Source organism: Vidua chalybeata, chromosome 8 (genome assembly GCF_026979565.1).
Source record: "Vidua chalybeata isolate OUT-0048 chromosome 8, bVidCha1 merged haplotype, whole genome shotgun sequence".
NCBI lineage: Eukaryota > Metazoa > Chordata > Aves > Passeriformes > Viduidae > Vidua > Vidua chalybeata.
The window spans coordinates 20,822,639-20,846,964 of record NC_071537.1 but is presented as its reverse complement, the minus strand read 5'-3'; the positions used below and the strand labels follow the sequence as shown (position 1 = coordinate 20,846,964).

The 24,326-nt window shown below is 42.7% G+C and overlaps 1 protein-coding gene across 11 annotated transcripts in view; it reads left to right on the top strand.

The window, feature by feature from the left end:
- CAMK2G (calcium/calmodulin dependent protein kinase II gamma) overlaps nucleotides 1-24,326 on the top strand; it is a 118,659-nt gene that overhangs the window by 52,610 nt on the left and 41,723 nt on the right. For 10 of the 11 annotated variants that reach the window (XR_008432015.1, XM_053948723.1, XM_053948720.1 and 7 more), the window contains exons 3-8: nucleotides 333-392; nucleotides 16,136-16,190; nucleotides 16,754-16,819; nucleotides 19,675-19,747; nucleotides 23,030-23,132; nucleotides 24,003-24,086. Coding sequence is in view for 10 of the 11 variants with exons in the window: in XM_053948723.1 (XP_053804698.1) it covers nucleotides 333-392; nucleotides 16,136-16,190; nucleotides 16,754-16,819; nucleotides 19,675-19,747; nucleotides 23,030-23,132; nucleotides 24,003-24,086 (441 nt within the window). In the remaining variant the exon portion in view is untranslated. The remainder of the gene's footprint in view (nucleotides 1-332; nucleotides 393-16,135; nucleotides 16,191-16,753; nucleotides 16,820-19,674; nucleotides 19,748-23,029; nucleotides 23,133-24,002; nucleotides 24,087-24,326) is intronic. The other variant, XM_053948722.1, reaches the window with a different exon arrangement.

Sequence of the window (24,326 nt, the reverse complement as noted above, 5' to 3'; positions counted from 1 at the left end):
GTCCCAGAAAAGGTCTCATTGGAAGTGGCTTTGCATATTTGAGAAGCTGATGGTAGAGCAGTGCCTTTCATTCTGCAGCTAGTCACTTTGAATCAAAGGGTGCAATACCAGTTTAGTGCTGGCTCTGTAGTGTGAGCAGCAGTCCTTGTGCAGCCTCAGCTGCATAGCCCCTTCCTGAAATGCCTGTGAAGTTCTGGGAGACGGACATGTTCCAGCAGTTCTCAGCCTTCAGGATGTCTGCTGGGTCACTGTGTTCCTCTCTCTGTTGAATATGACCAAGAGCTTAATTCAGAGTTGTGGTACCTAACACCTTGTTTCTTATTCTCTTTCAGATCACCAGAAACTGGAACGTGAAGCTCGAATTTGCCGACTTCTAAAGCATCCAAATATTGGTAAATTTCCTTGGGCTCAGAGGGGTAGGGGTGAGGCAAGAGTAGCAATGCGTCTCAGCTAGCATGCTGTAAGAGAACAGATGTATTCTGAATGTTCACAGCAGCTCGTCAAAGTTGCCTGTTGAAATCACCTCAAGAGTTTCCCTCTCTGACAAATTCTGCATCCAGCCCTGTCCCATGCCTTAGCATCCTGCCCCAGATGTTCACCAAAGAGTGCCATGTTCCTGCCAGCTCACCCCTGCGGTGCTGTCCCTGCTCTTTGGGTGAGGCATGACTCTTGTCTGCTCATCTGACATTCTACAATGGAAGTGAGGTGTTGTGTTTGTTTTCCCCACATCCATCCTCTGTTTGTTCTCCTTGGCCCTTACTGAAGTGTCAGTTTAACTACTGTATTCAGAGACAAGCCTGAACTTAAAGGGGGTGGGCTAATTCTTCAGCTCCTCTCATTGCAGTGGCCACTTACTTTGCAAGCAAGGAACCAAGACCAAATTGCCTATATTGAAGGGGGAAAACAGAAGAGTACTGAAGCAAAGGGAATAGTTTGTCTAAAAATACAGAGGGAGGCAAAATAAGGCACAATATAAAAAAAACCTTCCTTATTTACTGAAATGTAGAGAGGGGATATGGTTTTTTTCTAGTTCCAAAGCACCATGGAAGCTTGGACCATTAATAACCCCCATTTTAGCTTTTTTAAATAAATAAAGCCTCTAGGATCCTAGCTACAATCTGATTTGAGCTAATTTATTTAAGAAAACATTAAGAAATACCAAACTGCCACTTTTAACCAAACCACAGTTAAAATGTCCATTCCTGGGAAGACTATGATGTATTACTTTGTATATTATTTTGCATAACTCAGTCAGTGGAGATAATACTTTAAAGGCATCTCTCTGGTCTTCTGACTTTCAGCTTTGTAATCATTTGCTCCTGTCCTCTGAGGGCCTGGGAGAGGAAAGGTGCCTTAGAGCATAGCCCATGGACTGGCATCTGTACTCCATCCCATGTGTGATGAACAAGCAGGTTCCACAAGCTCAGGACCTGACTTAATGGGAAGTTCCTTAGCAGCAGCTTTTAAAGAGAAAGAGCTTTCTTGCATCTGAGTGTAGTTGTGATATAGGTACGGCTTGAGAGGCCCAGGGGCCACCTTCTGCAGTAATTTGCACTGATTAATATATTAGCCAGCAAATTTATTGCTCAGCAATATTCAGACTGACTAAAACTCTAGTTATTGCACTTCATTTGCCCTGTAAGACTTGATATACTTAGTTTAGTAGATGATGTCACTTTTTATTTTGACCTTAACTTCACTTCCATAATCTCTCCTTTTTATAATCTCTTACATCTTTTCTTTCCAAACCTCTCACAGAGTAAATCTTGTACACAAAAGGAAAACCACTCTTATAAGTAAACAGCATGGATAGAGAAATATTTCACATTCCTGGGTCAGTTCTACAGTTGTGATGAGTGGCAGTGCTAGTCTCCTGTTCTGTTGTGGTTTGGAAGAGACAACAGTTTGGGGGAATGTCAGTGGTCCCTTGCATTTTCTACAGAGAATTTCTTGTCTTCCTAGAAAGAACAATTTTTCTTTTAAGAAAAGGAACTAGTCATTGTAAACTCAACGAATGCTTACAAATAAAAATAAGGGAATTAATTTTTATGCCTACAACACAAAATCAAAGTGCATTGAATAAGACCTCAAGAAGTCGTGTGGTTCATTTAGCAGTCCTGTGAAAATCTTTCATACCTGGCTGGTTCCAGGCATGTTTGTACTTAAAAACCTTTAATCCTTTCACAGCCCCTGGTGGCACTCTTTCAAATGTTTCATTTTTCTGTCAGTTAAACATTAAAAACATAATTTGCCTTTCTCTTAGCTTGTTGTTTCTAGTTCTATCTGGAGTATCTGGGGAAAGTAGTTTTTCTTTCTTGTAACAATCTTTTACATATTTGAAGACTGTTATCATGTCTCTTTTTAGTCTTTTTCTTCAGACTAAACAAACCCAGTTCTTTCAGTCTTTTCTCATATGTCATGTTTTCTAGACCTCCAGTCCTTTTTTTTTTTTTTCCTTTTTCTCCCTCTTCCTTCTCTGGACTCTCTCCAGTTGCTTCATATCTTTCTAGAAATGTGATGCCCAAAATTGGACATGACTGAGGTCATGTCAGTGCTGTCCAGAGGGGAAAGAATTGCTTCACCTGTCCCACCAAAGATGTTTGTTTTGTACATCAACCTTTGAAGCTTTTCATTTAAATATATTGTTGATGCACATTTGTTTTTTGACACATTATTGGTCCAGACTACTTTCTGCACAACTTCTGGCAAGCAGATTTTTTTTTTTTTCTTGCATAAAAGAGATCCCTATTGAAGTGAATGTATATTACCTTTGTCTTTATTTAAAAAGACAGAAAAAAGAAGAAATGCAGTTTGGAGGTTTGCCTCTCCACATTTGTCAAAACCATTTTGATTTATCTTCTGACAGTGTAAAAGGGTCGTAGCTCCCACAGTAACATGCTCTTTGATAACAATGCCATATATTGAATCATGTAGCTAGTTAATAACTGTCCTGGTTCAGGGCAAATTTGGGAGAGAGCCCCCAAAGGGGTTCCTCTAGAAGGCCCCTCCCCCCAGCCGGTTCAGGAAAAAATACTTCCTTGGAGAAAAGTGGAAATAAACGTTTATTAAACAAGAAAACCTAAACAATATTAAACAATGAAACTTCTTACGGCTCCAAAAGAGGGACAAACTCAGAAAAATCCCCCCCCAGGCTGCAGCTCAGCTCACTCAGTCTCCGATCAGTCCCTCCGGTGCTGGAAATGCCGCGGCGCAGGCCCGGCCCGGGCCACAGGTGTGAGCTGCTGGTGCTCCTCTGGCTGTTCAGTCCAGAGCAGGTTTGAGCAGGTCCAAAGAAAAGGAAAGCCACAGTCCAGGGAACTTCTTTGCCTCAGCTAGCTAAAACTAACTAAAAAGCAAAGGAGAGCTCTGCCTCGCTGTCTGTCCATCCGCAGACAACACAGTCCAGCAGCAGGAATGTGGAGGAGTGAGTGCAGTTTCTGAAAACAAACTCCGCGCTTCTTCTCCTCCCCTTCACTCCTGGAACAAGTCTTAAAGGTGCAAAACTTATTATTCAGCATAAACAGAACAGACAATTGGGGATAAAAGCATCATACAGTCAACCTAGGACAATAACACTGTTGAATACTGTTGGACTCCAGTCAAACTCTTGAAGATATCACTTGATACATTGTTCCAGTTTGACAATGATCAGTTTTGAGTATTTTTTCAATGAGTTGTATACCCTGTTGTCAGCTAGTTTTGAATACACTTTTTTTTTTTTCTTAATTGCTTGTGGAAAGAGCATGTAAGATGCTGAAGTCCAGATGCTACATTCATTGCTGCTTCCATGTTCCTTGGACTTGTTATTTTGTCATAGAAGGGAAACATGTTGTTCTGATATAGTGGGGTTTTTTTTCCTCGAAATGTGTATTAGCAGTTGGTAATCACTAAGTTACTGGCATTCCATGTTGTAAACTCTTCTGAGTGAGTGCTTGGTGTGTTGCCTCAGTGTGAGCTGCACAGACCATAAGGAATTCTGCAGCTTTTGCAGTTGCTTTCAATTTCAACTTTTGTTGTTACTGTTTTTGTTGCAAACTGTGTTGCAGCAAATCAACAGGGACATGAGCCTGTAGCGGGTCTGGGGCAGAAGACTGAAAGTTAGAACTCTGTGAGGCAGGCTGTTTTTCCCTCTTGCCTGTACACAGGATATAAAGCAAGCCTGTTGTTGAATTAGTGTTCCTATGCATTTACTGCAGGACAGTTGATTCTGAACTGCAATGCACTGACCATAACACTGCTACTCTGATAAAATAAAGATTCCTCTAGATACAAAGTAGAAGTGATATTTCCATTTGCTGTTGCTTTTTTTTTTGGGAAATGACTGCTTTCTGAGTTATCCTAAAATGCCTTCATCAAATATCAGCTCTAATTACAGGCTTTGGCTCTGTAGCTGGGTGTTTGGCTTGTCTTTAGATGCACATTATGGCCAAGGTAATCACAGTGGAGTAATCCCCCTAAAAGCTTGATGTTGCAATAAGGGTTTTTTGTCTGGACTAAAGAAAGTTGACTTGAGACAATTTTCTTCTGATTTCTGACTTACGGTATGCATGATATGGAATGTGTCATTATAGCTGGTCAGACTTCACTGGAGTAAGGACTTCTTTCCCTAAATTTCAGTTTGTTCTTTCTCCTTCTGACAACTCCTAGAGAACTTTGCATTCTGGCTCAGAGAGGCATTTGCCAGCCATGGTCATCAAATTCAACAGAAATGGACAGAGATCAGTCAGTGATCTGTTCTTTTCAAAAAAGGCATCCATTACTGAGGATATGGGTGTGTAGAAGAGGCAGAAGACACCATCATTAAAACCCCACTGTCCATAAAGAGATAAAGTGCCTGTGGAAGTTGGCAAGAGTTATGGCTCTGTGGGAAATTCCACTTCTAGAACAACTTAGTGTTCCAGTGATTCACTTACTTATAGATCTTGTGGCATTAGACATGGATGTATTTGTGAATGTGTAGGACTGATGATACACCTGCTTCCCCCTTTATCCCTGTTATGCTGGAAAGAGGCAGATTTCTATAAGAGCACTCACAGTCCTGAGCCTTCATTTGCACATACTTTGCTGGTTGTGCCACTGAAAATTGTGCAATTGCTAAGATTACAATGTCTTGAATATCAACTCCTGCTTACAGGAACAGCTCTTTTGGTCTTCTGCTTAGCTGAAAACTTTAGTCAGTCTGAAAATCTGAATTTGATTTTTAAGTCCTGTAGTTCATCCACTACAGACACTGTCTTGTGAAACATTCATTTTTTCCCCATGCTTCCTGCTACCCATCAGATGTTTAAAGCAGTAACAGAGCTAGGAACCCTAGAATCTTCCTGCAGGTTTCTTCAGTGCAAATACAAATTTCAGAAACATGTTAAACATGACCTTTCCTGTCTTATTTCCCAAAGCAATAATGATGCAAAATTCAATCAAAATAATCATTCATCATTTTGAAAAGTCTTTTCTAGTATTCTCCTACAAAGATAAGGTTGTGACTTGTTATGTCTGCTCTGTGTGTGGATTTTGTCCACTGTGTTTTTAGGTGCTGCCCTTCTCCTAAATTTTCTTTGTTATGGCCGTCTAAATATGGGCCTCTTCTCTGGATTTGTCACCATTTGAGCTGTACTCCTTCTTAGGTATTTTTAATCTAACTGTACAAAAGAAGGTCTTGAATATCTTTTGTTCATAGTTGGAACTGAACACTTCTGGTTGGTCATTGTGCCCCAGCTCATGGCAGCCCATTGCTGTGAAGAACTGCATGCACTTAGGTCTAGAATAATAAAAACACATATTTTAAGAGAGTTTGGTAGTAACCCAAGAGCCAGAGCCAAATTATTTTTCTGATTTCTGCCTTTGTATCCTCTGCTGAATGCTTCAGAGTTAATTTCTTTGAGGGAATTTATAGCAGTGGTGAAATGCTGTCCTCAGCATCTATCAGAATTATTGCCTTTTCAGGTTTTTCCTACTTCAGACTTCTTCTCCAAAATATGCTTGCACCTGAATTCTTCTTATTATAACTTCTATCTGTTGGCTTTTCTCAGCATAAAACCACAATTTTGGGCATGTGCTTATTTGAAATGGGGAGAAAATGGTATAGAAATCTCCTGTGAATTAGAAGAATTTATTTTGACCCAGCTGAGTTTTATTTCCTTTGACAAGTGGTCTGTCCTCCTAGTACCTCTGAGTTGTGGGAGTGATTTTGATGGATGTGTATAAGAAAAGGGCTGCAGTTTGTGTGCCCTTAAATGATGGTTACAGCTGAGGTGTGAAGTGGGGCAAAGACAGAAAGAAGGATGGATGCTGTGCTTCTGTGTCCTGCCCAGCTGGATTATCCCACAATGTTCATAGCGAGCCTTTGTGGGAAAGAGGGTGTGTGGATCATGTCTGCAGACTTAGTACTTGTCTTGGTGGTATCAGACACACTTCAAGTTCATTCATTCCTCATTTTAGCATACTAGTCTTGATTACAAAGCCTTCAGTATTTCCCCCCTGCTGCCATTTGGAATGTTTTCTTATCACCTTTTCCTTAACAAGAGATTTGAATTGCTTCCTTAGTGAACAAGAAAAAAAAACTGTAGGCTGTGTTTTGCTGTAAACAGCAGATTTCCTTGTTTTTTTTTTTTTGGCTGCAGGCATCCAGACTGCCTTTGCATTTGGGACAGAAAGGATGTAATGTGCAAAGAATAGTTAAAATGCTGGGGATTCTCCAGTGTTTTGGCCATGATTGCTGCCCTGTGGATACTCAGTGGTATCCAAGTGGGATGCTCCTGTGCATGTCTGCCTGTGTAAATTTGCTGCCCTGCAATTTCTATTGCTGGGGGACTGTTTCTGGTGCAGAGGGGATGGTATGGGGAAGGTGGAGTAGGGTGAAAAGAGACCTTGTAGTAAGAGTTATGCTTTGAGACTTTCTCAGTTACTGAGCAGCTTTTCCTTGGAAGTGTCATGGGGCTGTCTCAGAGGACAGCAAGTTGCTGAGCTTCCTAAGGGTTAGGAAGCTCAAACAATAATATTCTTGGACTTATACCTTTAACCTGCTCTCCTCCTACCCTGCCAAAAGGAAAAAAAACCCACCAACAAACACTCAAAAATCCCTCAAACAGACTATCAGCTGAAGTGAGTTCCTGCTAAAAAGTTTGAGCTTTTGAGCTGCAATTTACCATTTGTTATTTATAGTCCCTGTACTGTTAGAGATTTAGGTGAGTGCCCATGCATGTTTGCCTGCTGGAATGCTCTCCAAAACCCCAGGCAGTCATGTCTCATTCTGATTTTCATAGTTAATTATTTCAGTACTATTTACATCTGCATGTTTTCTTCTTTTACTGCCACCTCTTCCTATAGCTTTTCCTGTGGTTTTAAGAAAACTATTTCTCCGTAATCCATCTCAATTTGGGAAATGAATAATAATTGCATTTTTTTCCTTGCCAGGGGATATATTTATTCTGTATGTCTCTCTGGTCTGTACTAGAGACATATTTAGATTCTGTTATTCATCTATTTAGCTGTGAGATTTATCTGTATGCAAGCAATCCCTTAAAAAAATAGTGGGATAAGGGCCAGATTCTGTGCACTCAGAGGTACTGCAGAAATCAGAGGAGGATTCCCCTACTTTCTGCCTTCCCCCCCACACTGAGGAATGGAGAGAGCCTCCTTTGGGCTCCCTCTGCCCGAGGCCTGATCGGAGCAGGGGGTGGCTGCACTCTGGTCAAATCCTGCAGGCGACAGGCGGCCTTTGGAGCAGAGCCTGCGTCCGTGCCAGGGGGTCGTGGCTGTCCTGGGCAATGCGAGGCATGAGCTGAGAACATCAGGTTCACACAGCAAGGGTTGGGGATGGCAGGCAGAGCACCTGCCTGCATGGATCCATCCCTGATGGCAGAAATGCCAAGATGCAGAGCATTGTATGAGAGATCTAAAATTTGTTGTGGCCACTATCTGTATTTTATTAATTTTAATAAAGTGGGTGTTCTCTGCATATTTTCTTTGAGACACCAGTGAAGGTGGCTTGTTATTATTTTGGGTGTTTTTAGAAAAAGCTCTTATATAATACTAGTGGTTATCAGAAGTACTTTGCTTATCTGCTATGTGGCTAATAGGAAATTATTAATAACAATTCTGGATGGTCATAATTGCACAGTTATCAGGAGAGCAGGAAATATTCCTGTGAATGCACTTCTTTCGCTCATCTAATGTTTAAGTAGGGCATTCTAGATGTTATGTATCATGTGCTGAACTTCAGCTTTTCAATACAGACATTATAAAATCAAAGGAAAAATAACATTTACTTGGCACTGAAATGTTTTTTAAAAATACTTTGTGGGTTTTTTTTCTTTTTATTTTTGCTTTTTACTTCTTCAGAAAGATAGGTTTCTTAACAGGAATGGTACTGTTCTCCCTGCAGCTCTTTTTCTAGGCTGTGATTTTCTGTGCCTAAGGGAATTTCCGAACTGGGCACTACCTTAGCTTCATTTTTTAAGGCTGGAGAGTTAAAAAGGTTACAGTAAGAACAATGGCAAATGAGACAGGAAGCCCACCTCTGTGCTTGTGGGCCTTTTCATACTTCCTTAGCACTGTTCCTTGCCTTTCTTTGCAGAGCCTGCAGCAGCTTGGTTCTGCCTGAACCTGAGCAGAGTGTTAACGAATCCTACTTCTCTTCCATTTTCCAAAGCTTTGGAACTGCAGTTGGTGTGAAATGCTGTGTGCTTGGGGAGTTTACAGCAAGCTGGTATATGTCCAGCATAGCCTGACCTCACTGTGTCAGATTTGGGAGAGGACGTTTCTGAGGGGCTGGGGACCAGCAGCCTGCTATGTCCTGTTAGCTAACTGTCCTGCTGCTGCTGGTTACTGCTCTCATAGAGCTGGTCATTAGCTGCTGGGACAGATGATTTCTAGAGGATTATTTGCATTACACAATTTAATGCTTTTTAATAGCGAATTTTTAATTAAAAGGAGAGTCCTTTTGGAAGCTGCCTGAGCAGCTGCAACTGAATTCTGCGTGTTAAATGTAATTAGAGAAACAGCTGGGGTGGGAGCTGAGCACCCAGCTCACAGGCAGTCACAGGTTGGTGGTGGCTCCTCGTGGGACAGACATCCTGAGTGATGTGAAGCGTGCAGGAAGTGTCCTGGCACACAGCCAGGCTTGGAGATGGTGGGACAGTTCCCATCTTGGCTGCCCAGGCTGGTGAGCAGCTGGGGAAGCAGAGAGTGTGGGTGGTAGCCATCTGCGTCAGTTCACTTGTCACTTGTGCTGCCATGGACCATAGTGCTCAGTTTGCAGTCTGTCGGGCCATGTGTATTTGTAATAGCTTCAGTACCTCCTGGCACATTGCAGAGTATCAGTGGAAGAGGACATCAGGTAGGTTTTACCCTCCAGTTTTATTCTGCTGGTTCTGATATGCAGAGTGTCTTGAAATAAACCCTTGCAGCATCTCTTACCTCCTCCATTTCTCCGTGATACTGGCAAATGTCTGATATCTACTTGAAAGTTGCTGAGAAGTTAAGCTGTGGTTGTTCCTAATGAGTGGCTGATGTTTAAATGACGTGGCTCAGTCCAGAAGATCCCAGAGCACTTTTGTGTTTGCACTACTAAGGCTGCATGGAAGAGTTCCTGTGTTGCAACTACCATGACCCAGGAGACAGCCATAAACCTCTGCATTGTCTTTTATTGGCTCTGCAACACCAGCAACTTAATTTGAGAGCCCTAAATAAACACAGCACTCAATGTGTGTTGGTGCAGAGGTAGTTGGCTGATACTGTCCTTTATGTGCCCATAGTATCAAAATGCTTTACACTTCAGAGTACCAGTGAACCTACATTTAGCAGACAAGATTACCTGTAGCTCGAACACTTTCCCTAAGGACAGGCAAAGACCACTGATATGTAGGAGCAAGCAGATTTCATCCCATGTTACCTTTTCCTAAGCAGAGAGGAGTGATTGCTGCATGAAGATACTGGAAATTGTCCTGTGAAATTCTGCTTCTATACTTGGTTTTTGTTGCAACTTTGGAAATTTCTTTGCTTTAAGATATTTACTTGCAACTGGTTGCCAGAAATCGCCCTGTGTCAACAAGAGCCTGCCTGCCCCAATCATGGGCTAAGCCCTGTACAGCTCTGCTCTATTTCCTGTGGGTATGGGATACAGGGAATGTTCATCCTGGGGCTTACGTGGCAGGCATAAATCCTCCTGGCCTCTTGTGCTTGACGTAAGAGTAAAAAGATAATAATATTCAGCACACTGGACAGAGTGAAAGGGAGATGTGGGTCAAAGCTAGGCTAGGCATATTCTGTGTTTGTGACCCCAATAGCAATTAGCCTTTTAGATATGACCTTTTAAAAATGAGATGTCTGTTGCTTTTCAATGTCTTATGTTCTTGTAGTTCAGGTGGATTTTTATAAAATTGGATAGCTCTTTTCTGATTTCTTCATGATTCACTTCAACTTTTGCATTCACAGAGTCTTGCTTTGCGTGACTCAGCAGCAATTTGCATTTGTTGTTAGGCTGGTGCAGTTTGTTATGAAGGATATTTTCCTCTTATGTTCAGTTGGTTTTGTATCACATTCAGGAATCAGAGAGCTGAGGCTGTCTGTACAGGGTCACTTTATTCAGGCATGGAATGCAAACTATATGGCATGACTGTTACTGCATTGCTGGTTTTAGGCATTTTTAAAATGCCTAATTTTCTCTCATTATTATAATAGCTTATCAGTATTATTTCTTAGTAAAATAAAAAATGTAAGTGTACAAGGATTTTGGAACATTTTGAAGTAGCAGCTTGAAGTTCTGTTCTTGAGGCAAGATTTCCAGTGAGACTCTGAAGACAGCAGGCAGGGAAAAGTAATATTCACGGCAGATGTTCTTAGAAAGTGCTTGAACTCTGCTCCACAGCTGCTGTTAGGTTCAGTAACCGCAGCACGTCCCCTTGAGCCGCTCAGTGTGGTATCAGGCTCTTTGCAAATGCTCTGGATTGCGTTAGGGCCTCGGACCTTGCACACACACCCACACAAGACAGAAAAATCTTGCCCTAACTTGCAGGGTGTGCTGAAGATCTGAGTTTTTGGGGAAAGAGAGCCATTTGGTATCTTTGTTTTTCTGTTGTCAGTTACTTTTCCAAAAGACTAGTGTTGCGGGAGATGCTCCCTGTACAGTAAAATTAGTTTACATAGGTTAAGGCTGGAGAGAAGACTGAGGGAAGAAAAGGATGCTTAAAGCAGTTAGCTAGGTTGTGTCTTGTGTGTTGTGATGCCTCACAGCTCTTTAACAGTGCAGTTACGTGTGTGCATTTAAAATTGGACACACATTTAAAAAGGGACAGCTTTGAGTTGCACTCTCATCACCCTTGGTGAAGTACCACTGCAGTACCAGATTCAGGAGATACTTAAAAACCCATTAGGCTTTCTTTGTGGCTTGCTGAAAACATTGTTTCATCAAGATGCTGTATTGAAACCACTGCTTATTCCTCCCAGAATCTGTGTGCTTATTGGCAATATCATCCAAATGGTGATGCACACTTTCTCCTGACTGAGCAGCTGGTTTTGTTGGAAAGGTTTCTACCTACCAGTCTGTAATTGATGCTGCTCCTTTGGACAGTATTTGTTCTGGCAGTGCTTGCTAGTGCTCTGTGGTTTTTTAGGTATTATTTCGAAAGTTATCTGTAAGACTTATCAGTATGACAAAATTAGATGTGCTTGTGAACTCTACAAAACCTCTGGGTTTTTGGGTGGATGGGACCTTTTTTTTCTCCTGAATTAAACTTTGGGTGAAGTCTTTCACCATATCCTGTAATTGATTTAGTGCCTTGTTGTCTGACTTGCTTCTGTTTTCTTTCCTACTCCCCTCTCTGTCTGTTCTTGTGAACCTAACCATTGTATTACGTCCATCAGAGATCTTTGAATGGGAAGAATCATCAGGTGACTCCAGCTGTGAGTGGTGTTGGCAGGGTCTAATTTCCTACATCTAAAAGAATCCCTGTGTTAAAAGTGTTTGGCTAGGAAGGAAATATGGTTTGAATTGCTGCTTCTTGGTAATAGAATCAGCTAATAGAAATAATCCACCTCATCTTCTCGTGAATAGACTGAGATGAGCTTCCTTGGCAAATACTGACCTCTTTTTAGTTTGGTTGCATTTTGAAGGACACTCTGTTATTGTTGTGCAACTTCTCTCTTGCTGCAGCTTGCGACTTCTTTTGTGATGTGTGCATTTATCTAGCCTACTGTGCTAGACACATGCATCACTGGTCCCCTGATGAGAGAAAAAAAAAAAAAAAAGAGTACTGTAATATTTTTAAAGAAAAGTTTAACTGGATGAATACTTTTTACTGTTTTTCTTATTATGGATAATCAGGTTTCAGGAGTACTTTGCCCTCCACTGTCTCCATATAATGACATTTTTCACTCCCTTGTAACCTCTGTCAACAGGTTAACAGATATGAGCAGCTTTTGTGGGCTCTGCTCAACCACTGTGTTAAAGCTGAACTTGTGGTAGTAAAGGAGTTGTTAGACAGTGTGTCAAGACCAGCAGCCTGTGGAAGAAATGGGATCCTCTTTTCATGGGAAGATGTTTGAAACAGAGGACAGCCAGCCCAGTACTTGAGTTTTGCTCTTGGAACTGGCCATTTGGGAACCGGTGTTTTACCTTCAGGTGGAGGACATTTGCACAAGTTACCTTTAAGCAGAGAGGGCTCTATACTGTCTGGATGGTGAAGGTATCAGATGTTTTCTGATGTTTGTGTATCTTCATGGTGAATACTCACACAATGTGGGTCATATTTGTGAACCACCAAAGTGAAGAGGAGGCACAGAGACTTTTAAAATATTTTTTATCATTCAGTTACTTCTGAATATATGCCATTTCATGGACTAGCTGAATAGTTTTGGAAAAGGCAGGTCATGTTTTTAAGCTAATCATCCCTCAGTTAGGGATGTTAGCACTGTAGTAGAAAGCAGAGTGTTTTAACTTTGCAGGTCAGCAGAGTGAACCATGGCCTCAGAGCTGTCCATTGCAGACTCCTTGCTAGTCAGGAAAGCTCTTGTGGCTCTGCAGGAGGGTAGGTAAGCAAAACTTTAGGGTGAAAGGACACCAGGTTTTATTTCTGTTCTGCTACTTTGTATTGGTTTTGTTTCTTCACATCAGTGTGAAGTTAGGGCTGGAATTGAGAGTCACAAGAGTTTTGGTATATTCGGACTTTTATTTTGATCCTTTCTGACTCCCCTTATTGCTGTCCCACTTCACACTTAAAGCCTACAATTCTGAGCTGTCACTCATTATTCCTGTGCAAGGTGGTGGTACCCAGTGTAATTTTTCCTACAGCTTTTCTGGATTTTGCTATTCTACCATTACTCCCTGAGCTTCATTACCTCAGCAGATGAAATCCCAGGCAGATTTTATTCCAGCATCATTGTGGGCTGTTGTGAGGAGGCAGCTCCCTTGTTAAGTTAATGACCTGTGTCCTGCCTTCAAGGCCTTCTTTTGCTGTGCAGCCCTACGGTGGTGCACAACGTCAATATTTATGAACTGTCTCTGTCACGGCTCCTCACCTAAGGATGCAAGTAGTGTTTTACTGTCCTTGAAGGCTCCTTTTGCTGCCTCTGCCAGTTTCTGCCAGCTGAATTGCTACTTCCTTCCCTTTTCATAATGTAGTTGACAAAATTGTTTTCCTTGAGACAAAGGAATAGCTCATTTGTGTTTTATTTTCTGATGTAATTTGCTGCCCGAATCTTTGCATCAAAGTTTATCGTTCACTGTTCCTCACTTCTAACTGCCAACGTGTTTACATGTCTTTTTTAAGGCCACTGTTCTCAGCATGCTGGAGGCTGTACTCCTCCATCGTGATATTACTCGTGGCACTCTCCTCTGTGCTTGGTGTTTCTTGCAGTGCTTTGGTGACCATTCAGGTGCCAGAGGAAGGAGAATGCTTTTTCATGCCCACTGAGCATCACCAAACATGACCTTGTTAGTACATTCAGCTTTCCTTGAAGTTTCTCCATCTGTTCATAACGTCTCTCTGCAGACTTTTGCCTGTGTTCTGGGTTTCAGCTCTTGTTGATGTGCTTTTGTCCTGGTTTCACCTCAAGCAGTCTTCACTGGAGTGAAAACTGCCCTGCACTGGAAATCCAAGTGTCTATTTCAGCTGCTTTCTATCCTGTTTCCAATCTTGAATGGAAATCTCTCCTAAGAAATACCTTTCTTCTCACTTGTGTTTTTGTAATGCCACCTCTGCTGCTTTCTGCCAAGTGCTTGGGAGGCAAGTTTTCTTGTAAACACAAATTTGTGTTACAATAAAGTTATTACAAACACAACTAAAACTGCTTACTTGGAAGAATTTTTTGTTTGCAGCAAGTGATTTACAGGACATAGTTGGTCAGGGTGATGTGTCTGTTCTCACACATTAGGAACAGCATGTTGCACCTGAATGCTGTACTGACTTGTTCGCAGCATTTTGCTGGATGGAGTGCTCCTCCCAGACCCCTGCAGTTAGATATGGGGAAATGCTAAGGAAAGGAAACTAGCCAAGGGACCAGGTCAGAGAGCTTTTAGATAAAGGGAGAAAAAAAATGGGAATCAACAGGCAAAAAGAGCAAGGAAAGAATTAAATCATCTGAGGAAGGGTACTGGCACTGGTCTCTGCACATCTCTGCTACTCTCTCTTCTTTGTTTGAGTATGTTTGCATGCACATGGAAGGATGCCTGAACAAAGGAGAGTTGCAAGGAAGAGTAAAGAAGAGCACTAACAACATGTGCAAAAGCTGTTCCGTATGTGCCCAGTGCTAGTTTGAAACCTTCCCAAGACAGTGTTGATGGTAGCTGATGTCATGCACTGATAAGAGGTGCAAACTGACTTCTTGATACTGACAGAGAGAAAATCATGACGCTGGGAAAATCAAGGCAGGTCACCTGTGTTGTATGAGGAAGAGAATGGAAGATAGGGAAGAGAGGCAAAGGCAACATTGAAGTGACAGAGCAGGATAATGAGATTTTTCTTGTAACGATGAGAATGGTCAACACTACTTTGGTCAATACTCAATTACAAGGTGTTAAAGTGACTGAGACCCAGTCTTGTCTCTGCTTGTTGCTTTACTTGGGTGAATCGATAGGCAAAGATTATAGACGGTCATGTGAAGAAGACGTCTTGTTCTAGTCAGGATGTGAAGGCTTAGGAATTGAGTGAAAGAGAATTACTAACTTGTGACTGTTTGGCAGGGAAAAGAGTGATGTTCCGCAGCAGAGGAAAAAAACCAAAAAGTATGGTTTCTGTAGCCATATGAAGCTTCTCCTTTTGGGTTACAATAGTGCCTAGGTATCCAAGAATGGTCAAAGAAATTGAGATTTTGATTCAGACAAGAGGAAATGGCACCATGCTGAATGCATAGATACAATAGTTATTGCCTGTGTGTAACATGGGGAAAGGGGAACAGAACCTCAGAGATCCCAAAATATCAGGGGATAGTGGCCCATCATGGGCCTGGGACATAGAATGATAAAATATGAAAGTTAATTTAGGAAATAGGAACAGAATTAAGGAGGGATAGCTGAAGGTGGATGAAATTTTGAGAAGCAGAATGTGATCAAATATGTCATTGGAAACAAGCAGGTCAGAAAAATGAGACAAGAAACTGGTTCTGAATTTTGGGTAAGGATTTGCAGTGTAAGTCAGAATGAAGTGAGAAAAAAGGAATAACAGAAGAGAGAACATTATTGAGACTTACAGATAAATGGCAGAAAGGAGGCCAATGGTACTGACATGCAGGTAGAGTCAGAAGTCAATTTATGGATTGAGGGCTTGTTTCAGGACTCAGAAAAATGTTTGTTTTAGGAAATAGCGGACTAGGAGAGATGCCAAAATATGAGCATGTAGGAAAAACTTGGCAGATATGAAAGGAGGGTACTGAAATATTAGAGAGGAAGAATGAACAGGAGGTCAAAAATACTCCGAGCTTGTTTTGATGCTGGAGAGGGGTGAATGTATGTGCAGGACACCCATCTGTTCCTTTGAGATAACGGAAGAAAATAGGTCACTAAGGGAGTGCACAGAGTAAAGGGCATGGGGAATTAATAGACTGAGTAGGTTGAGGGAGAACTTGGTTGTGTGCATGAGTTTGATTTGTGAAGTGTCATATTTGCTCTTTAAATCTTCACTTCTTGATTATGTTTTTGCAGTGCGACTCCATGACAGTATTTCAGAAGAAGGTTTCCATTACCTCGTCTTTGATCTGTAAGTGTCTGTCTCTGATGCTTCACCAGTGATGCAGGCACGTTGGCGGTTGACTAAGAGTGGAGTAAAAAGCACCTGCATTAGTATAATTCTCCCTTTCTCTTTTGAGACCTGTAAATACCTCTGGCCTATTTGACAAAAATCCATTGACTGTGTGGTGGGGACAGACCAGGAAGGCTCCTGGTACCAGGTGTAAGTGTGGGATGGCAAAGAATGTCTATCCTGTGTATGGAGACAGTTTGATTTTTGTCTCTGAGGCAGCCCAGCGGGGGTCAGAGGAGGGCTGTCCTTCCCAAGCTCAGCATACACTACACTCAGCAGAGGTGTGTGGGCAGTTCATGTGCAGTGTGTCAACAGTGTCCTGTACACTGCTGGTAAAAAGGCAGTCCAGGGGCTCAGTCATGTGGATATAGCAGTGCTGGTGCCATGGTGGTGGAGCTCTGCCCTGGTTCCCCTGTAAGGCAGCATTCCACGCAGGCTGTGGCAAAGGGCCCAGGTGGGTGGCCAGCCTTTAACTGCACAGGCATGGGCTCTGTAACATCCTTTCTTCTTCTGCACTCCAGGGTTACTGGTGGGGAGCTCTTTGAAGATATTGTTGCTAGAGAATACTACAGTGAAGCAGATGCCAGGTAAGGCTGTTTCCAGACCCTTGCATGTGTGTTCCATGTACATGTACAAGTGGAATGAGTTTCCTGACTGCTGATCTGCGTGTGGCTTTGTTCTAACACTCTTGCCCCTTGTCTGGATAAAACAAATCCTCTTTCTGCTATTAGCATGAACTTAATTGTCACCAGACAGCCTGACTCAATATAGCTGTAGACCTTGCCCACTTGCAGACGTTGCTGTCTCTGCCACTTGCACATTCTGTGCTCTTTTCTGGGAGTGCCACTGCTAGCAGCTTTGTCTACCTGGCCTTTTTGGTGGGTGGTGACAGTGTGTCCTTACTGAGCAAACATAAAGGAGAGCTGTGAGGGTGCTGCCTGCTTGGCTTTCTTCTTCTAGCATGGTTTCCAGTGATACGCCACTGCTGTTGGGCAGATCCAATCAGTTTGCCTGTGTCTAGGTAGTGGTTTACTAGGCAGTGAGGAGAGGGGGCTTTGAAGGCTGTGTTTTTGTGGAAGCCCTCTCTGACAGTCAGCTGGTCAGTGCAGTGACAGAAGGCACAACATGAGAGACCAACCTTCATATTTTAATGTTAAAAAGATTTGGAGTTATGCCCTTCTGTTCCTGAATGTGTCCCCTCTCTCCCACATGTGAGTTTCCTGAAGTGGCACGTGCATGTCCCTGTTTATACAGGGTGGATGTTATGTGCAGCAGTAGCTGAGGGTGTTGTCTGACCCATCCATCTGCTGGACATGCAGCATCTGGAATCAAAGCCGGGATTAGGCCACTCCTGTTCTGCTTTTTTGCACGGCCTCGGAGTGACCCAGTGGTGACATTTCACCCTGCTGACTGAACACCCAGTCATGTTCTTATCCCATACTAACCCTTGCTGAAGCAGAAATCAGGGGAGCCGTGAGAAGAGAGGAGTAAGAAGGAAGTAGTGGGTACTGTGGCAGGTTGAGCTTGGTAGGCAGTACTTTAAGGACGATGATACTGAATGCAGGGAAGGAAAGAGAGCGTGACCTGGGGTATTGGTGTAGGTACTGCTAATGGAGTCTGCTGGCACTTATTTGCTTTCCCTGTGGTTCACTTACAGCGTCTGTCTTCTGGTCATTGCAGGCTTTCAAATGAGGCACTGCCCTGCGTGCTCTGCCAGGAGCCAACTGGTGATTGGGAAGGCCAGTGAACTCATCAGCTCTGCTGGAGCTGCTGGCAGAGAGGTCTGAGAGCCCCACAGATGTTTTCAGTGGGGTGTACAGATCTTGTAGGCACAGCATCTCAGATGAATACACAGTCAATCATGCCACTCTGCCTTGAAGTTGGGAAGTTTTGAGGTTATCAATCACAATCCTTCCCCTATTCCTCTTGCCAGTGCCTGTTCCCTGAAGTGCTCAAAAGCTGTCAGTGACTGACACTGTTCAGGAAAATTATGGCAGGGTTAGGGGAAAAGGAGGACTATCTGTTGCTCTGTGAGCTCTCCTTAGGGTGCTCAGCCCTCTGACTGTCAGCTGGTCAGGTCTCCAAGTGCCCATAAGATGACAGAGTGAAACTCCTCCCTTTCTCTCCCCATGCTGTGCTGAATTCCAGAGCAGTCTGAGAGAGCGAGGGAGCGAGGTCTGTGCCAATCTGCCGTGTTTGGCTCGCCTGGGACACCTCACACTTTTGCCATTTTTGGCCAGAAAATCTCTCTCGCTCAGACTCAGCTCTGTTCTAATTATACATTTTTGTTTTGGGAGCAGGGAGATTTTCATGGATTCCGACCCTGAGGATCATACTGCCAGCTCCAGAGGGGTGGGGGTAGCAAATACACAGTGCTGTACCTCCTCTCCTCTCCTCTTCCTCTCCTCACCCTCTTCCCATCTTTTCCTGTAGCCTTTTTTCAAATATTTGAAAAAATATTTTCTTTCAAATATTTCAATCATTTCGAATTTGTTCCTCTGAGATTTGTAGAAGTCAGTGAAGGGTCTGAGAGATCCTACACTGAGGACATAGACCTCTCTGAGTTGTCCACATCTGCATGCTTACCGCCCAGCTATAGTTGTCAAAATCCCTGTTCCATTCCAGATTCACCCTTGGGAACCAAGTAAGAGTTTATTGGAAGAGATAGTTCCAACCCAGAATCTCACCCATGGGTGGGCTGTGCTGTTGTTATGCGACAGGTGTAAATAACATCTTGGTTTTGTCCCTGTGGTTTACAGCAGTGGGAATGGTAGAGAGGGTTTTCTGTGAGCTGGGGGAGTGCAGCACGCTGCACTTAACAAAATGATTCTGCTTTTCAGATTACTAACCCCTTAAGTGGGATCTGTACTTAAAAGGCACCCAGCAAGCGGGTGTGTGTGCACATTGTGTATATAAAGTGCTTGAGATGCTGCTCTGAAAGCTTTGCAAACTGGCAGGCACCCAGGCGTCGTCATCCTGAATTTTCTGGGGGAGGCTGCTGCTCTCCCAAAGTTTATTCTTCGCTCGGGACTAGCCCAGTGGAATGTTTCCTGGAGTGACTTGATCTTGCTTGCACAATTTCAGCTGCTGTTTGAAGATATTCAGATGCCTTGGTTGTTCTGTGTGGGGTGGGCACTGTTGGCTGAAGGAACAAGTGAGAGGCTTAGTATGATGGGAAGGGAAGGAAGGAAATGATGGGAGGTAGGAGTGAGGCTTTGTGGTCCTGCTACAGAAAGGATGTTTGGCATCCTGTTGCTGGGGGGGCTGGTGTTGTTCAGCTGTGATGGTGCTGAGCTGTGGCATCCACTGGTCATGATGAAGAGATTCAGCACGAGCTCTTGAATGCCCCCTAGTATAAATATAAAAGTTAGGGAAGAAGTTCTGGGATGAGATGTTAAATGCTTGTGCGTAACTTTGTGTGTCTCTCCCTTTTATCTTGCAGCCACTGTATTCATCAGATACTGGAGAGTGTGAATCACATTCACCAGCATGATATCGTGCACAGGGACTTGAAGGTAATGTTTCCTCTGTGCTGTAGTCTAAGGAGAGCAGCCAGGGAATCATTGGAAGAGGCAAGACAGGAATATTGTGTTGCCAGCTGGCAGGAATTTTTGTGTGGACTTTTTTTGGGTTTGGTTGTTTTGGGTTTTTTTTTTTTTGTTTTGTTTGTCGTTTTAGTTGTTTTGGTTTTTTAGGTTTTTTTTTTGGTTTTTTTTTTGTTTTGTTTGTCGTTTTAGTTGTTTTGGTTTTTTAGTTTTTTTTTTTTTATTTATTTGAACTGTGTTGCAGGGCTCCTGAAGCACAAATTTGCTTCTTCAGAGTTTTCTAGAGGGCTAGAGAGTGTGCTGAACTCCCAAGGAAGTTTTCAGTCTTTGTGAACCTTGCCAGCTCTCAGCCTCTCTGAGGTAGCTCCAGGATGTGGTAGTTGTGAATCTTGGAGAAAAGTATGCTTCCAGAGAAAGTTGGGTAGCATTCATTATAATGAAGGACACTTTCTAGTTTGTGATTGAAGAGATCTCTAAAGACCTGGAGCAATCTTTGTTCAATCTGCCAGGATGAGTTTGTCTGCACAGAGCATGTATATTTTTATTCTGCAGTGTTGCCAAATACATGCCACTGCGCTAGGGCAGAGATGTTCAACAAGAATTTTTTGTGTTATGTCTTTCTTCTCTCATCAGTAGAAGCACTTTTAATCTAAAACCAAAACTGCTGGCCAGTTAAAGACTGGATGAATCAATCATTTGACGCATTATAACACATTTATAGCCCCTAAGCCTCCCCAGTGGAGTCACCTAAACTCCCCAAACTGGGCAGCTGTGCTGGGAGCTGGGCAGGCTCCAGCATGAAGAGATTTGTGTGGGAAAGTCTGCGTGCCCTGGAGCCTTCTCTGTCTAAAGTGGCAATGGTGATGGTCACCAACAGTCCAGTTAAATTAATGCAGGATGACACCTGCTGCTAGTGTTGGTTTGGGCTTGTTAAACAATGTACAAGGGAGAAAGTAAAAAAATATTTTGCAGAGAGCAAGGTAAAAGCACATTGCAAGCTTGGTAGCAGTGTTCCTCTGGTGTTTTGATCTGTGGAGAACTCTTTGTGTTTCTGACAAACTCCTATGCAACACTTTTGACCTTCTGCTTCACTACACTGTGAAAATATACAAATTATCTACTGTGGACTGTGGCTGCTCCTGATTAGACCCAACACCAGCTCCTGAGAAAGCAACATCCAAGAAGCACTACTGCCCAAAATTAGGGAGTCTATGAAAATCAATGTTTTCCAGTACAGAAGAAGCTTTTGTTGTGTTCAAATATAATCTGATTTCCTTCCAAAAGTTTTGTTTGTAGGAAAGCTAGCAACTTGTTCAGAATTTATCATGTTCTAGACACTCCCTACTGTAGTTAATATGTTTCTTCTGTTGCTTGCTCTGATTGACTGAAACTATCCAGGCCTGAAGAGTAACCATTCCTTTTAGCAATGAAAGTTCCTATGCTTTTTTATTTAATATTTAGCTTCTCTCCAAAAGCTTGGCCTTCAGGGTCAATGTGTAATAACTGCAGAGCCTGCTTCAAGTAAAGTTTTGTCTTTTGCACCTCACTCTCATAAGCCTGTCTTTTGGCTGACATTAAAGAATGCTATTAAAAAAGCTATTAAAGAATGTCAAATGTTGATCTGCCTATAGGGACTGTAAGAAATTAGGGAGTGCATTCACATCCTCACCAAAAAGTATGTGAAACCTGAGACAACCCATATGTTGGCAAACATGCACATGAATTAGCACCATTGGCCTTAAGGTGTTTGCTTCTAAAGTAGAGGTACAAAGTGCTTAACTAGCACAAGTCTGTCTTAAATGTTGCTCTTAGTCAACAGGTGCAATCTGGAGTTGAGAGGGAATTTCAGAATATTTAATTGTTCTTCTGCTTTAGGGTCTTGTTTATAGTGGTGAATTTTCATTAGTGTAACTTGATTACCACAATCTCTTCTTCTTGCTGAAAGGCCAGTAGCATCCAAATGTATGGAGACCCAGTTGTCCTTCCTTCCATGCTGCTTATGGCAAGGACTGTGTTGAGGAAGGCTTTTCTCCTTTCATTCAAAGCAGAAGTAGGCACATGCCCAGTACTTTAGGACAGATGAGTGAGCAAAGCACCTTGTGCCTGTCAGGCAGAACAGGGGTAAAGAGTGGCTATGGGGTGAAAATAGTGAGCAGGCTGTAAAAAAAACCTTTATCAGATTTGTTAAACTGAGACAAGCTCCTGTTTCTGGATTTCCAGGCTTCTATCCTGCTCAGTTAAAAAATCGACTTGATAACGAATTGCATAAAAGATGAGAAGAGGATAGGATGAGAAACCACCTATTTGTTTTGACCTGCCTATCTTCAAGTTGATTTTCCAGCAAAGCCATAATAGCCATCACCTTAAAGTCTTTGGGGTTTCAAGGGGTCCCATGTAACTAGCTGCTCTGGTGCCTCAGAGGAAGCTGCCAATTCTCAGTCCAGTTTTTGGAGCTGTGTAAAGCCTTCTCCTGAATTCCTCTGCTAGAACATAACAGAATTATGGTTTGAGTGAGATTTATTCAAGGTGGAAATGTGAGGGTCAAAAGTCTGTCTCCCTTTCCTGGCACATGGAAAAAGTGACATGGTTGCTTCTTGTATAGGTGATGGCAGCAGTAGCAAGACAGAATATTTTATGCTGCTGTAAATGTGTAGCATGAAAGAATTGCTTACAAGAATACTCACTGCTGTGCTGCTTATGCCAGTTTGAGGCTTTTTCTGTAAGGGATGAAAACTACTGCCTAGCCAGATGATGCCTTCCCACATTACAGCAGTGTATTTGGCAGCCCTTATTAGCATCATATTTACTTTTTCAGTGCCTTGGGGACTGTCTAATGTTCAAGGGGAGAAACATCACTGCAGATTGTATCTCCTGCATTGTCCCTCCCTTCTTCCCCGCTTCCCTTTCCCCTCCCCCCAGTTATCCTCTTTGAAGAGGGCAGAATAGAATTTTGGCTTAAGTGCTGCAGGAACTGTACTGCCAGTGCCCTCTGGTGTCAGCATGTAATGTATGGGCTGGCTTGGAAGAGGCTCTGTCTCCCACAGAAGAGCCAGAGGATTTGTGTTAGACTTAACAATTTTCTGCTGCTCTAGGTCAAGGCCATTCGTTGCTGTTGCTGTGTCTTCATCTGAATAGGTGTAGTACTGCATGCTAAATTCAGTCAGCAGGTGCAATTTAGTGAATGCTAGGTGAGAGGTTTTAACAAGGATGTCAGTCTTTCATTTTTACTCTCTTTTTTCTTTCTTTCCTCAGCCTGAGAATTTACTACTAGCGAGTAAATGTAAGGGTGCTGCTGTCAAACTGGCTGACTTCGGACTGGCTATAGAAGTCCAGGGAGAGCAGCAGGCCTGGTTTGGTAAGACTGTTTGAGCTTTCCCAGCTTTGCTCCCCTGTTTTCTGGTGGCTGGTTGAGTTGCATCCTCCTGAGTACTTTCTCTCAGCTCTTCCAGCTCACTTCTCTGTATTTGGCTGTTTCTTTGCCAAGCATGACAGCCTCTGGGTCTTAGGCTCAAGCCTAGGTGTAATAGAGGAAAAATTAATAAAGAACAAATGGCTATGTGTTTCTCTATTTTTCTTCTCAATTTACAGTAGATGCTAGTTTCAAAGATGAATGCAGCTGCTAAGTTTAGACCCTGATCTGAACTCTCCTACTGCTTAGAAGTGTAGACATCTGGAATTTGTTTGGTCACTTTACAGAAATGTATTTGACCTAGCCTTCCTCAGGCACATTTGGATCTGACCTTATCTTTGTTTAGCTAAAACATAATTAGAAATGAGACCTTTTCAGGTTAAAAATCGGCTCTGATACTCTGCAATGCTGCAGAGATTCTGGAAAAACGACTTCTTCTCCTGGTCGCCCCATATCACTCGGCAGTCAGATGTGTCCCATTTGTGTCTTGTGTTTTCAAACTCCAAGCCATTATATGTAACAATGATATAAGGCCTGGCATACAAGTTCGTGCCCAGCTGGTTGACATGGTCCCTCTTATTTGTCTGTTTTTCTTGCAATACACAGGCACTGGATCCCATCTGATTTTCTGGTTTATTTTGGGGTTTCTTGCCTCTTTTTGTTGGTTTACCAAGAGACAGCTCTAGCAAATAAGAGATGAAGGGTGGGAGAGACAAGTTTTGGAATTTGTTAGTTACCACTAGTGGATTTTGTGATATGGCAAGCTCTCTTCTGCTTGGGTACTGTAAGTACTTCATGTCATCCATTTTCTGGCAGGGTTTGCTGGTACTCCAGGCTACCTCTCCCCTGAAGTCTTAAGAAAAGATCCTTATGGAAAACCAGTGGATATATGGGCATGTGGTAAGATTTGACAAAATGTTTTACACTTAAACAACATCATTCCATGTAAAAGAGTGGTTCCATGTAGCCTGTTGCTGGGAGGGTGCAGAGTGCTTCTTCTTACTGGGTGGAGACACGAAGGCACAATTGAGGATAAGCACCTTGTGTAGATGGAATGAATACTGGAGCCTGAACTCATTTGATTCTGGCTCCTCATCTTCTCCTTGGGCCATCTATCAAATGTTTGAGACTCAAGAGATA